The 14,433-nt window shown below is 33.3% G+C and overlaps 2 protein-coding genes across 3 annotated transcripts; one reads left to right on the plus strand and one right to left on the minus strand.

The window, feature by feature from the left end:
* Positions 1–5,525: 5,525 nt before the first annotated feature.
* LOC131596651 (bZIP transcription factor 29-like) lies at positions 5,526–9,330 on the plus strand. 2 transcript variants are annotated; one of them, XM_058869374.1, is made up of 5 exons: positions 5,526–5,632; positions 5,791–7,157; positions 7,266–7,398; positions 7,498–7,582; positions 8,770–9,330. In XM_058869374.1, the coding sequence occupies exons 2-5, from the start codon at positions 5,977–5,979 to the stop codon at positions 9,042–9,044; spliced, it is 1,674 nt and encodes a 557-aa protein (XP_058725357.1). In that variant the 5' UTR covers positions 5,526–5,632; positions 5,791–5,976; the 3' UTR covers positions 9,045–9,330. The 2 variants fall into 2 exon arrangements, with proteins under 2 accessions (XP_058725357.1, XP_058725356.1); XM_058869373.1 differs by lacking the exon at positions 5,526–5,632 and having other exon boundaries at positions 5,684–7,157.
* A 458-nt stretch (positions 9,331–9,788) lies between these two features.
* LOC131596652 (cytochrome P450 83B1-like) lies at positions 9,789–11,948 on the minus strand. Its single transcript, XM_058869375.1, has 2 exons — positions 10,965–11,948; positions 9,789–10,455 (listed from the first exon to the last, which is right to left on the minus strand). Exons 1-2 carry the CDS (start codon positions 11,880–11,882, stop codon positions 9,841–9,843), a joined length of 1,533 nt encoding a protein of 510 aa, XP_058725358.1. The 5' UTR covers positions 11,883–11,948; the 3' UTR covers positions 9,789–9,840.
* Positions 11,949–14,433: the final 2,485 nt, after the last annotated feature.

The following is a 14,433-nucleotide window of genomic DNA, read 5'->3' on the forward strand; positions in this document are numbered from 1 at the left end:
TTACGTTCGGCTACCCCATTTTGTTGAGGTGTATGGGGACAAGATGTTTGGTGCAGAATACCATTGGATGACATAAAAATTTGAAATTGTTGAGATAAATATTCGCGTGCATTGTCACTTCTTAAGGTACGGATAGACAAGCCAAATTGGGTTCTTATTTCTTGATAAAAATTTTCAAAAATAGAAAACAATTCTGATCTGTTCTTCATTAAAAATAGCCACGTGCAACGTGAAAAATCATCAATAAAAGTGACAAAATACCTAGACCCAAAAGTAGACTCAGTACGCGAAGGACCCCAAACATCGGAGTGAACTAAAGCAAAAGGGGACGCAGCCCGTTTATTGACTCGATTGGGAAAGTGACTACGAGTATGTTTCCCTAACTGACAAGACTCACAATGTAAACTAGATAATTTAGATAAGCTGGACACCATGTTAAGAAGTGTGGTTGGGCCTAACTCATCCCTACAAAACCGGCTTGTAGGGTGAGGATTGCCCCCACTTATAAGGACATGTTCAGGCCATATATTGTCCGATGTGGGACTCTTAACACACCCCCTCACGCCCAGGACTAGACAACTGGAGCGTGGAAATAAATGGTGGGTGGCCCGATAGCGGAAACCATAGAAGGTGGCCCACCAGATCTTAAACGAGGCTCTTGATACCATCTTTTGGAGCTTGGGGAGACCTGGATGACCTAACTGCGCATGTATAATGAGTGGAGAATCTGTGGCAGAGCATGTGGTGGATGACGCAGAGAAGTAGTAAAGGCCTTGAGACTCACATCCGACGCCAATCGTCTTCCCCGAACTCCGATCCTGTAAAGTAACAGCACTATTAGTAAAGGTGATAGAACAATTAAGGGCACGAGTTAAACGACTGACTGACAGTAAATTAAACGGACAATTAGGTACATATAGGACAGAAGTAACAGAGAGAGATGGTAGGATTTGAACAGTACCAATCCCTTGGGATTGGGTTTTAGAACCATTTGCGGCGGTTATACTAGGTAAGAAACCAGAGGTAGAGATGGAAGAGAAAAAACCTTTATTACCGGTAACATGATCAGACGCACCAGAATCGAGGACCCAAGGACCAAGAGGAGATGATTGAGAGAGGCAAACAGATGAATTACCAATGTGTGCAACCGAAGCCGTGGAACTAGAGTTCTGATTAGTCTTACACCACCTGAGAAAATCGTCGTAGCTTGGCGTAGGATTTTGAAGTGAAGGTGAAGTCTGCATAGTATCGGGATAATCAATTTGAGCTGTATTTACCTGACGTGGAGGTCTGCCATGAAGCTTCCAGCAACGGTCGATAGTATGCCCAAGCCGATTACAATGGTCACACTTGGGACGTGGTTTGGAGTTGGATGACCCTCCTCGAAGGCGATTGTGATTGTTTCCAAGAGATGCAAGGGCAGCAGTGTCACCTGGTGTTGGAGCAGCAATAGATGGAGGAGAAACCGGACCAAACTCATGAGGTGTAGCCAAGCGCAACAGTTGTTCACTAACTGTATCATAGCTAGGAACAACAGTACCTGATAAAATCTGGTTACGAACGGATTCGAGTTCTGATGGTAGTCCTTTAAGTGCCATGACCATGAAATATTTACTCTGCTGTTCGGCATGAGCTGTTTCATCTTTTGCGTAAGGCATGAGGGTTTCATAACTGGCTTTCAAGGCATCAAGCTTACTCAGATAAGCTTGCACATCCATATTTTCCAACGTCAGTGTGTTGAGTTTGTGGATGACACTGTATAGAGAGTGAACGTCGTTGGAAAAGACTTTCTTGGCCTTTTCCCATACCTCATAACAAGTGGAGTAGGCTTGGTACTGAGCTTGGAGGTTAGGTGCTATGGAAAACCACAACACAGTACATAGAGAGGCATCAGTTTTCTTCCATTTAGCGAGTTTGTCGGTTGCAACGGCAGACAATTTTGTGGTTAGGTGCTCTTCAAATCCCTGACCGTGAAACCACATATCGACAGCACGAGCCCATATGTTATAGTTTGCTGATCCGGTTAGTTTTTCACATGGGATTAGCGGAACTTTAGTAAACGAGTCTCCCATAGCTTCAAGTTAACAAGAACGGGGCTGTTTGTACTGGAGGGTAGATTTTTGCGAGTCGGAAGAATAAACCGAGAGCGGATCTGCGATCAGAGAACAAAACTGAGCAAAAAAAAAAATTTTTTTTTTGATGAACAGTACCGCGCCGGTGAACAGTACCGACCGATGAACAGTACACACGGTGAACAGTACCGCGCCGGTGAACAGTACACTCGATGAACAGTACCGAAAAAGTTGCCGGAAAAAAAAAAAAAAGACAAACCGGAGTGATGACACGGTTTGCAGAAGGAAATTTCTCACCGGAAGACAGTAGGTCAACCGGGTAAAACACGGCGAAGAATTTCCTCTTAGTAGGCTCTAGATACCATGTTAAGATACGAAAGACTAAGAGGCATGTGAATAAACCGTGTGTCTTGTAAAGCACTACGGAGACTTTATTATATATAGAGAGATTACAGCTAATTACATAATATAGTCGATGTGGGACTATTCTATATACAAATATTCTTAACACTATATTTACAAATATCAACAATTTTAATTTATTTTTTATTAATTTTATAAAATCAATAATTAATAAATATTAATAATTTATTTATATTAAATATTATACAAAATACAAATAAATATCATTGTTAGGAAAGAAACTCTAAACTAATAATTTACATCGTTCTAATTCTTTTAACTAAACAAGATATTATAATTTTTTAAGATTTAAAAATTAATTCTCTCAAAAAGAGAAGAATACATAAAAACAGACTATAAATAATAACAAAACAATTATAATATTTAGGCATAAATGCATTTTTGGTCCACGTAAGCTAGCGAGTTTTTGATTTTCGTCTCTGTAAGTTATTTTATTTTTTGTTTTAGTTCCTACATTTCCCTTCCGTGTTCGTATTAGTCCATAAAATCAAAATCCGCAAGAAAATTCACAGGAAGATCCGCAGGAAGCCTACAGATTTTCCTGCGAATTTTGGCTTAGGGACTAAACCTCAAGCAAAAAAGTAAGATATATGGACTCAAACCAGAAAAAAAAACTTACGGGGACGAAAATCAAAAACTCCTAATTTACATAGATCAAAATTACATTTAAGTCTAATATTTATTTAATAATATGTGATTTTTTTTTTTAATTTCTTACCATAAACGCGTAAACACATCTTTAAATTTTCGTTCATTTCTTATATAAAATAATTTATTGTGAATCGAATACTTATATATAGCAATGAAAGTTAGGCCACGAGTCATGAAAAAGCCTCTAAAATTTATCGACCGATCTATTTAAATAAATATGAATAATTTTATTATTATTAATAACTTATATTTTGTACATTGAATTAAAATAAAAAATAAATTTTAATTATCTTTAAGACCTTATGAAAATAAGCTTAAAAAATCTTGTGAACAATATAATAAGTTATTTTCATAAATTGTATCGAACTTATGTTAGTAGATAAACTCAAACAAGTCAATATAATTAAACATTTAATTTTCTTAATCTTTTAATTTGTGAATTTTTTTTTTTAACAAAGGAGGGCCAAAATCCAAAAAAGAAAAATTAACCTATTGTTGTTATTGTTTATTTATAAATATTCAATCTAAATAAACTTTTAAGTAGGTTAATAGACCAAACAGGTATTTAAAAATGATAAATTCAAATTTAAAAGCACATTTTTTCGGTAAAAAAAAAATAATGGTTCACACATTTGATAGCATAAAGGACCTAGTTGTAGCGAAAATAGCATGAAAGACCAAACTGTTACAATTAAATAACTTAAAAGACCTTGGGAGTAATTTAACCTAAATATTTTAACCGATGAGACTCAAGTTTGATAAAGTTTTACTCAATCAAACCTATTTTTATCCCTATTTATATAGAGACACCGGTTAAAATAATGTGTTTTAAATTTAATTTAATTTTTTCCAAGCAAATTTTTATTTAAATTTTTCTTCTTTTATTAGGCGATTATCCGATTGTATTAAAGTTTTAACTTTTAATTTGGTTGTTATATACTCTTCGTACTACAATATGACTGATCTATTTGGAATAAAATAATGTCCTAAAATAAATGACTAATTTTAATTTTCAATATAATTTTTCCAATTCTACCATATAATTAATAAAAAGTTCATCATTCCTCATACATAATAAGGATACTATAATAAAAATAATATTCTCTTTCTTACTTTTTACACTTTTGTTAATTTGTGTGAAATAGTATGTTGAACTTGGGTCACTCATTGTGGGACAGAGGGAATAGTTTTTTCTTTTTGCGCTGGTTCCTCTTTTCTTTAAAAAAAGTAATTTTTATATTTCTTTTTCATATTTTATTACCGATGGTAATCGGTAATGAAATATTATCTTTCTTTTTTTGGCTTAAATAGTCTTTTGGTCCATGCAAGTTAGCGTATTTTTGATTTTCGTCCCTGTATCTTTTTTTTCTTGAATAAAGTCCTTAAATATTGAATTTCTTTTGGATTTAGTCTCTAAAATTAAAATCCGCAGAAAAGTTTGCAGATCTCCTACGAATTTTTCTTCGAATTTTCCTACGAATTTTAACTCTAGGGACTAAAATCAAAAAAAATTTAACATTGAGGAATTATTAAAAAAAAATAGGGACAAAAATAAAAAATACGCTAACTTTATAGTGACCAAACGACTATTTAAGTTTTTTTTTTAAAAACCTTTTTATGAGAAATTAAAGTTTTTACTATTTATTTTATATGAAAACAAAAAAACAATGGGTGTAAATCACGTGAAGCGGTGATGCCTGACGTATGAAAACGCGTTTATCAACAACTACTATTACTGTGAAAAACCAAATACTTATTCAATAGTCAAACTTTGTTGAATTCTCAGAATAATCAAGAAACATTAAATAATAATAAAAAACATAAAAAGAAAACAAGGCGGAAAACAAGGAAAATACTCTAAAATAGTATCCATGTCTTAACCAAGTTGTCACCCTAATCCATTAATACCTCACTTTTTGCAAATTTTCAACACTAAATTAACATAAAATAAAACATAAAAATTGTGTGATTTTAATGTGTTTAGACTAGTTTTTTTAAAATATATTATTTTATAAAATTTTTAATACTGAAGAATTTTAATTCAATATATCAGTATTAAAAAAACATGACATTGAATATCGTTATTTCCGTGACTAAATATATCAATTTTAGAGTATTAAATTCGACATTTTTGTACTTGCATATGAAACTGAAGGGAATTTCAAATCTTTTTTATTAATTTTAATTAATAAAATAATTAAAATAAATAAAAATCAATAAACTAAAATATAATAAAGAAAAAATTAAATTAAAATTTTAAACTATTATTTTAGATTAAAAAATAGAAATAAAACATTTTTTTTTAAAAAAAGTATACCAATTAATTTAGAAATTATGCAGTATAAATTGGTTATCAAGTATACAAAACATAACCTATATTTCATTTTCAGACAAAGAAAATGTTTTCTCATCTTAACACATTTCAACCCTTTTTCAACCGCTGATATTCTTCCTCTTTTTCACCACCACCGTTCGATTTTTCTGAGGTATAAAACTCTCTCTCTCTTAAGCTTCTTCTACAAGATTAATTAGTGATAAGTCTTTGTCATTTTGGTTTTGTATAAACAAGATAGGGTTTTCCATTCTTTTCCCTTTTTATTATTTTTACATTTTAATCATATCAAAAACTAACTTTCATGACCAGGTTCATAATCTACTGTAATTACTGCAAGTTTTCATCAATCATTTGCAGTTTAAGGTTTGGTTTGGTTCGGTTCATTCATCTACTTTGATTATTTTAATATTTGATTGATTGATTAGTAGTTGTTGTTGTTGTTGTGAGTAGAAAAGTTATAGTGATTGATAAGTGTTTGATTTAATGCATGAATGAATGGAAGGTTTTGATCAAAGAGGTGGTGGTGGTAGTAGTAATCAAAAAAATATTCATGCATTTAGTTCTTCTTCCTTAGCTTCATCATCCACCAAACCCCCAATTCAGTTGAATTCTATGCCTATCAATCAAATTAATCAAATGGGTTTTCCTGAAAATCAAAAAAGTTATAGTATTGGTATACCACCTTCACACCCTAATACCAATACCACTTTATCACCTAAACTTTCATCATCCCCTTATTCCCAGTTTATGTCTTCTCCACAATCCCAAACCCATTCTAGGTCTTTGTCTCAGCCCACTTTTCTCTCTCTAGATTCCTTTTCGTTGCCTCCATTGAGTCCTTCACTTTATCCTTTGAGTCCAAACCCTTTTTCGGACTCGGGTTCGAAAGATGTTTCTATGGAGGAAAACTTGGCTGTCTCTCATGCTCCTTCGCCTAACCGCGGTCATGCTGTTCAGCATGGGCATTGTCTTCCACCTCGTAAAGGGCATAGGCGATCTAGCAGTGATACGCCTTTAGGGATCTCGGAATTCGTTAACTCTGCTCCTCAGTTGGGGAGTGATCGTAGGAATTTGGTTTCTGGAGGGGAGAAATTTGGTTCTGAGAAGCCGATTCAGTTGGTGTTGAAGGATAGGAACAGTCTTGATGGATTTGGAAGAGAGAGTTTTAATGGGAGGAAGGAGGATGATGCGGCTGCAATGGATGATTTGTTTAGTGCCTACATGAATTTGGAGAATATGAATAATATGAGTTTTTCTGGTATGGAAGATAGCCGAACTAGTGGTTCGAAGACGGTTGAAAGCAGTGATAATGAAGTTGAGAGTCATGTTAAAGGAATCGGTTCTAAGGGTGCGAGTTCAAGCTGTTCGGATGAGAGGAGGGAAGGAATCAAGCGGAGTTCTAATGGAGATATTGTATCTGCTACTCGACATAGGAGAAGTTTCTCATTGGATGGTTCCATGGGAAATTTTTATATTGAAGATGGATCGCCTAAGCTTCCTCCTTTACAAGGTCGAGCTGGTCGACACTCGCCTAGCAATTCAATGGACAGTAGTAAAACAGCAGAAATTGGGATGGAGTTTGGAAAGGGTGAGTTCAGCTCCGAGGAGATGAAGAAAATAATGGAAAATGATAAACTTGCTGAAATTGCCGTGTCTGATCCCAAGCGTGCAAAGAGGTAAGAATGTCATTACTCGATTCCCGTGTTTCCGGGTCTTTCTAATGGAAAAAAAAATTAAAAAGTAAAACTATAATGACTTGTCATTTATGTTGATTTCTCTTATAGGATTTTGGCCAATCGTCTATCAGCTGCTCGCTCTAAAGAGCGGAAGACGAAATATATTTCTGAATTGGAGCACAAGGTCCAAACTCTTCAGACAGAGACTACTACATTGTCTACTCAGTATACCAAATTACAGGTGTGTATCATCTGAGTTGAGCTGAGATTCTCTTTTCTTCGGATTGTAAGTCATATTTTATATTGATTCTTTACCTTTTATTATTGGACCTATATCCAGATGGATTATTCAGAGCTTAAAAATGAGCATAACGAGTACAAATTGAGGCTTCAATCCTTGGAACAACAATCCCAACTGAAAGATGGTATGTGTATGCATTTTCCTTCTACTTTATGTTTTGGTTAGCTTAAATCTATTTAAACTTATTCCTCCCTATGATTGAAGTGCAAACTGTTTGTTTTTAAGTGGATGGTTGTGTTTTTCTTGCACGAAAAATTCTGCATATATGATCATGCTCAAGGATGTCTGGTTTTTTTTATTTAGATGGATTTTATACCGATTAATAGTATTTTAATTTGATATCTTTTGGTGTTTGAATATAGTAATTCAATCTTTGTTGTTGAAACTCTGAAATGGTCGTTGTTAATCAACGAAAAAACAAGTGATTTGTGATCCAATCTTGTTCAATAGTCTCTGCACAGCCGCACCTTTTAATTTTCCGTGCCTAGCATAAGAATTTGATTTCATCTTGAGTAATACCGGCATATTTGAAACCTAGTTGTGTTTTTGTACTAGTACTACTCTGTTCTGAAGCTCTGTTTTGCGTGTTATAACCTCTTTAAAACTGTATGTGTTTGAATATGTTTTTGACTTCAATTGAGCGCAATAGAAACAATAATTACCAAGCTTGATGGGATCAGCTATATGGATTAAATGATGTCATAATTTTCCATCTTAGTATCATGTGTTAAGTTCAATGATATATTGTTTACATTCAGTATAGTCAATCTAGTCAATCATGGATCGTGGAAAATAGTAGTATGTTAAATTCCGCTATGCTAAAAGACTATAGTAGATTTATACTATAGCCTTTATTTGACCGCACATTATACTTAATAGCGTATCACATGACAATACTGAACAATAATGATTTGTTCAAATTCCACTACGAAATAGCGCCGCTATTTGACACCATTAATTACCTAGAAATTCTATTTATGGTTTAGTCTTTTGTTGTACTTGATCTCTCATACCCCTAATTATTATATACTTATTAGACCATCTTTTAGTTGGTCAACCTTCCCTAGTTGTTAAATAGCCACTATAGTGGCGCATAGTAGAATTTGGACAAATCGCTATAGTTCCGCAATACACTATCCAGTACAATTGTCGTCAAATAGACACTATAGCAGCTTGGACATGATTCTTTTTATCTCCATTTCACCACCATCTCTTTAGAAGCACTTTCTATTATGATTTTATGCTGAAATTGAACATCTCCACCCGACCAAATATTTAGCTATGTATTCATTTGTGTTCTTATTTTGGCAGCTCTGAACGAGACTTTGGATGCTGAAGTCCGACGCTTAAGACGCACTGTGGCAGATCTTGGCGGAGAGTCCCTCCTCTCTAGTCTCATGACTCGGCAGCTAGTTATTAACCAGCAGCAGATGCTCCAGTCACAGCAACAGCAGCCAAACCAGCTTAGAAATTTCCAACCGCAAAACAGCCAATCTCAGGAAGAAACACAGACTCAGATGCAGCAGAATATTCAACGCAATCATGAATTCCAAACCCAGCATCAGAATGGCAAAACTACTGCATAGTCTTTGCAGTAAATGGTACAAAACCAATCCATGATATATGGTTGCCCTTGATTCAAACTCTTGCTAAAATATATATTTTTTTATATGTAGCTGATGGCTTATAATCAGTTGTATATAAGCAGTGAACTACACCAGTTTGCCTATTTAGGCCTGTTCATTATCTTTAGTCTTTAGTTTAAAATAGTTTCCATCTAAATAATTTATTTTACCCATGTTGAACTGGGAATGTTTTTTCATGTTGAACTGGGAATGTTTTTTTTCATGTTGGTATACAACCTTTTGGTCATATTATGAATACATTATACAACTCTTCATTCCTTATGAATACATTATACACACACATACACATCTTGGTATTTATTTTTGTTAAATGAGTTAAGCTATATGTTGAAATTTGAATGGTTCAACTGGTAAAATATTTAATGTCCAAGACTTGAAAATATAGAACTTTAATTTAAAAATTATTGTCGGTGTTGAATTAGTTTAGAATTGACTGAAGATTAAACATGTGCTTGTGTTGTGTTGACATAGCTTAGAATAGATCAATAGAATGAAGATTGTCAAAGTCATATTAAAAATATACAATATAAAATTCCTTTTACACGCACACACCTTGACAATGAATTTACTCTTTTAAGGATAATTTTTTTTATGTATAGTAGTGAGTCATGCAGATTGTTGACTAAATAATTTATTTTAGCAATATATCCGATACAAAAAGTAATATATGGCACAAATGATAACTTTTTATGAATATTATTTAGCATTGAAATTACTACTAGTACATATACACACTCTAAGATTTTCTTTTCCTAGGGACAAGATAAAGATCAATTTTCTTATGCATAGTAATTCCTGGTTTCACTTGTGTATCCAAAACCTCTTCCTTATCAAAACCATAAGGTAATTTCCAATCATAACAATGAAGAATATTAGCAAGTGAAAGCTCAACAGTCACAACTCCCATGTTCATTGCTGGACACATTCTTCTTCCACTTCCAAATGGAATCAACTCAAAATCCTTCCCTTTAAAATCCACTCCACTCATAAAGAATCTTTCAGGATAAAACTCTTCAGGATCTTCCCAATTCTCAGAATCTCTTGCTATGGCCCATGCATTAACATACACTAGAGTTTTTGGTTTAATCTCATAACCATCTATGTTGCAATTTTCTATAGTTTCTCTTGGTAAGAGTAATGGTGATGGAGGGAATAATCTTAATGTCTCTTTTACCACTGATTTAAGATAAGGAAGCTTTTCAATATCATCTTCATTTATGAAATCTTTGTCTTCATATAAGTTTCTGATTTCCATTTGAACTTTTTTCATCACTCTTGGATTGTTCATCAATGCTGTCATAGCCCAAACTACTACTGCTGCAATTGTGTCTGTTCCTGCTAAAAAGAAATTCTGCATATATAAAATATGAATATGGTTAATTCATATTTAATTAACCGCATAAACTTAACTTTTAATTAATAATTAATATATCATTTTGTTTAATGAAGGAGAAAATGAAATGATGAATTTTGTTAAAAGTTGTGATGAGCTTAATCATTCCTACAAAATCGATTTTGTATGGTTGAGTTAGATCCGACATTTGTTAACATAGTATCAAGAGTATTGTTTAAGATTCGATGAATCATCTACATATCAGGTTTCTGCTATCAGATCATTCACTATTTATTTTCACGCTTTAGACGTCCTGTCTTGGGCGTGAGTGAGTGTTTTAAGAGTCTTACATCAAACAATATATGACATGAATATATACTTATAAGTGAGATTAATCCTCATTCTGCAAGCCGATTTTGTAGGGATTGGTTTGTTCCAACCACAACTCTTAACAAATTTAAATAATCAATTATTTTTCTTACACTATTTTTCTAACATACATCATAGGAGGAGGGATGAGTTCATACCATAAGCATAGCTTTGATGTGGTCAAGAGTGAGATCAAAAGAGAGTGAGTGATCATTCATCATTTGCAAGAAGATATCAATGATATCAACTACTTCATGTTCCTTAGTTTTAGGCCATGATGAATTCTCCATATGGTCATCAATGACTTTTTGGTATATCAAATCCAACTCCTTGAAGGTTTTTTCAAGCCTCCCAAGAGTTCCTCTAACTCTATCAACCCAACCCAACAATGGAAAATGATCAGAAAAGTAAAATTCACTTAACAAAGCTTGAGCTTCATTAAGCAAAACATGCAATCTACTTTTCCTTTCTCCACTTCCCAATTCCACTTCTCCATAATCAAAATCATACTTTTTCCCAAAAGCTATCTTACATATAAGTGTATTTGTGAAAGACATCACTGCTTCACTCAAGTTAACACCTTTTTCATCACCCTCATATTGTGACAACTTTTGAATCAATTGGACCACTTCATTTTCTCTGATAGGCCTAAAAGATTCAACACGCCGAGAACTAAAAAGATGAAGAACACAAAGCTTTTTCATTTCTCTCCAATAAGGACTATAAGGTGCAAAACCTAAGTCCAACCCATTGTATGACAATTTTCTAAGTCCTAGGAAAGCCGGTCTACTTGCAAACTTAAGGTCATGAGTTTTCAACACATGTTTTGCCATATTTGATGAAGAAATAACTAAGGTTGGTGTATAGCCAAAGTGCAAAGACATGATAGGTCCATAGTGTTTGGAGAGTTTCCATAGGGAAAGATGTGGGGATGAAGTGTCAATTAGGTGTAGATTTCCTAGTAGAGGAAGTGGTGCTGGGCCTGGTGGAATTGATGAGGCTCTTGTTTTGTGTTTGTGGATAATGAATAGAACAAAGATTGGTAATAGTAGATAAACAAGCACAAGAGTATCCATGATGCAACCTTGCAAAACTATTTTCTACATTTATAAGGCTGGTCAAGTTTTAGATGTGGCCAACAAGTGAGATGGATAATCTGCTAACAATATTTAGCCATTCATACACAATTTAAAATCTATTAAGCTTTTGTTTTTTTGTTGTCAGAATTTTCCATGACTCAATTTTTTTTAAAACTGAACAGAAAAATTGTGAGGATATTGTGTTTCAATGAAACAACTTTCAAAACGTAACGTAACCTCTGCAACTTTATAGGAAGTGTCTCTTTCGTACTACCTCCTCTCTCTTTCTTTTTCTTTTTTTAAATGTTATTATATTTTATAAATGATTTTAATGATAAAATTAACTTTTTTTCTCATTTTTGTTATTAAAAAACTATTTTTTAAATTTATTAAATAAATTATATATCTAGTTTAGTTGTACTAATAAATTTAAAAATAAGTTTTTTTAGACCGAACAAAGTATTATTTATTAAAATATTCTTGTTATTTATTTAATAAAATAGTTAAATAAAATGAAAATTGATAGATAAAAATATAGTTATAAAAATAATATATATTACATTATTAATACAAAAAAAATTATTTTAAGATGAGGAAAAAAATGTGACAATTTTTATGAAATTGAGAGTACAATATTATTTTTTGTTTACAAGTGAGAAAAGGAAAAGAAAGCAAGAAATTATTTAAAAAATACAGTTTCACTAGCATCAGTTAATAGGAGAGTCATGATTCTTATCGGAGGTTTCACACAAAATTGATACGCAGCATCATTACCAACTTCATGTTTTGCTAGAAAATGAGCACAAGCATCCCCTCCCTAAGAGTATGAAATATTTAAACACGTCATTTTCTAGAGAAAAGTTCTTTAATATTGTGAAGAATTGCAACATAGTGATGTCAAACATTAACATCCTCTAAGATAAGCTTGAGAGCGACGTTAGAGTCAGAAAATAAATAAGATCTTTGATGCTAAGTTCTTGGCCATACGCAAATTAGGATATAGTGTCATCAGATCAACATGAAGGATGTTGAAACAACCAATATTACTCGCAAAATCATGAACTCAAGCACCATTAACAATTTAAATTAATCCACCAAAATCTGAGACGTCGGGATTGTCGAGGCTACTACCATCAACATTCAAAATCATATTACTACATTTGTGTGCACTCCACATGATCGTTCTCGTTGGATGAGACAAATTATGCTTGAGAAAACACTTAGCTAACATATTAGCTTAATTTATTGTGAGGAGTTTCAAAGTATAGGAAGATACCCCTTCAATCGCAAGTCATTGTTTGTTCCTAGCACACCACAACCACCAGCAAGCATAAAAAAATATAAAGCCACCATCGATGTCATGTCTAATTCAATCATATAAACTATCTCATTGGAAGAATAGTGTGTCCAAGAAGCTAATAGATTTCCAAAAGCAAGTAGCAAACTCACAGTCTCTCAAACAGTGTAAAATCGTCTAAGCATTCTTATTGCATCTAGGACAGAGATTCTTCTAGAGCATACCACAACGACACAACATCGATCTCGTAGGAAGGGATTTATGTAAAGCCTCCAAAGGAAGAATTTCACCTTTTAAGGAGCAGGAATTTTGCCACACCCACTTCTAATAGCTATTGTTTGTTGTATTATGGACAAATTTAAGTTTGTTGAGCTAGTTATAACCATCCTGAGTAGTATAGATATCATCTAAATTGCCTTTTCATGTTAACTGATTAGGCACCAGAGAATTCAAACAAATGAGAAATGCTTTCTCAAACAAGTGGAAGAATATTAGTATATAATATATTGAAATTTCAATTCTCATCTGAGTAAATATCATTCACTTGCATTTCTAGATCATGGATATCCACATAGAGAACCTGCTATGCTAATTTCCCTACCCCTGATCAATTAGAATACCAGAAAGAGGAGTTCGCACCCCCTAATCTAAATTCAAAGTCATCTTTAAGAGGATACACGACTTTCATATTGCATTTCAAGTAACTGATCCTAGTTTCTTTTTCATATTAAGGAACGTTTTCTCACTGATGTACTTATGCTTCAAAAATAGGACCAGTAAGAAATCAAAATTTCGCTGGAAACCCCAAACCAACTTACCCAACATAGAAGTATTATCCTCTCTTGCATTCCGAATTCAAAGACCACCCAACTTTTTAGGGTTATTGATTTTATTCCAGCCAACGAGATGCACACCAGAGTTTGAATTACCTTTCTACAAAAACTTCCTAGCCGTCCTATCAATAAAATCACAAGTTGGTTGCGGTAGCCAACCCACTTACATATAATAATTTGGAATGGAGTTCATAGCAAACCTAACCAGAGTCAAATGACCAACCTTATTTAACAATTTATGTTACCAATATGCTAACCTTTGACTTATTTTCTACTATAGGAATTTAAATTCCTTGCATTGAAGACGACCATGCAACATAAGAATGCTGGACAAGTGACCTTAAGCATAAGAGAGGGGTGAATTATTAATTTTATACTTTCTCCATTAAGATCGTATTATTGAATTTTAAGTGAGTAA

Source organism: Vicia villosa, linkage group LG4 (genome assembly GCF_029867415.1).
Source record: "Vicia villosa cultivar HV-30 ecotype Madison, WI linkage group LG4, Vvil1.0, whole genome shotgun sequence".
Classification (NCBI taxonomy): Eukaryota; Viridiplantae; Streptophyta; class Magnoliopsida; order Fabales; family Fabaceae; genus Vicia; species Vicia villosa.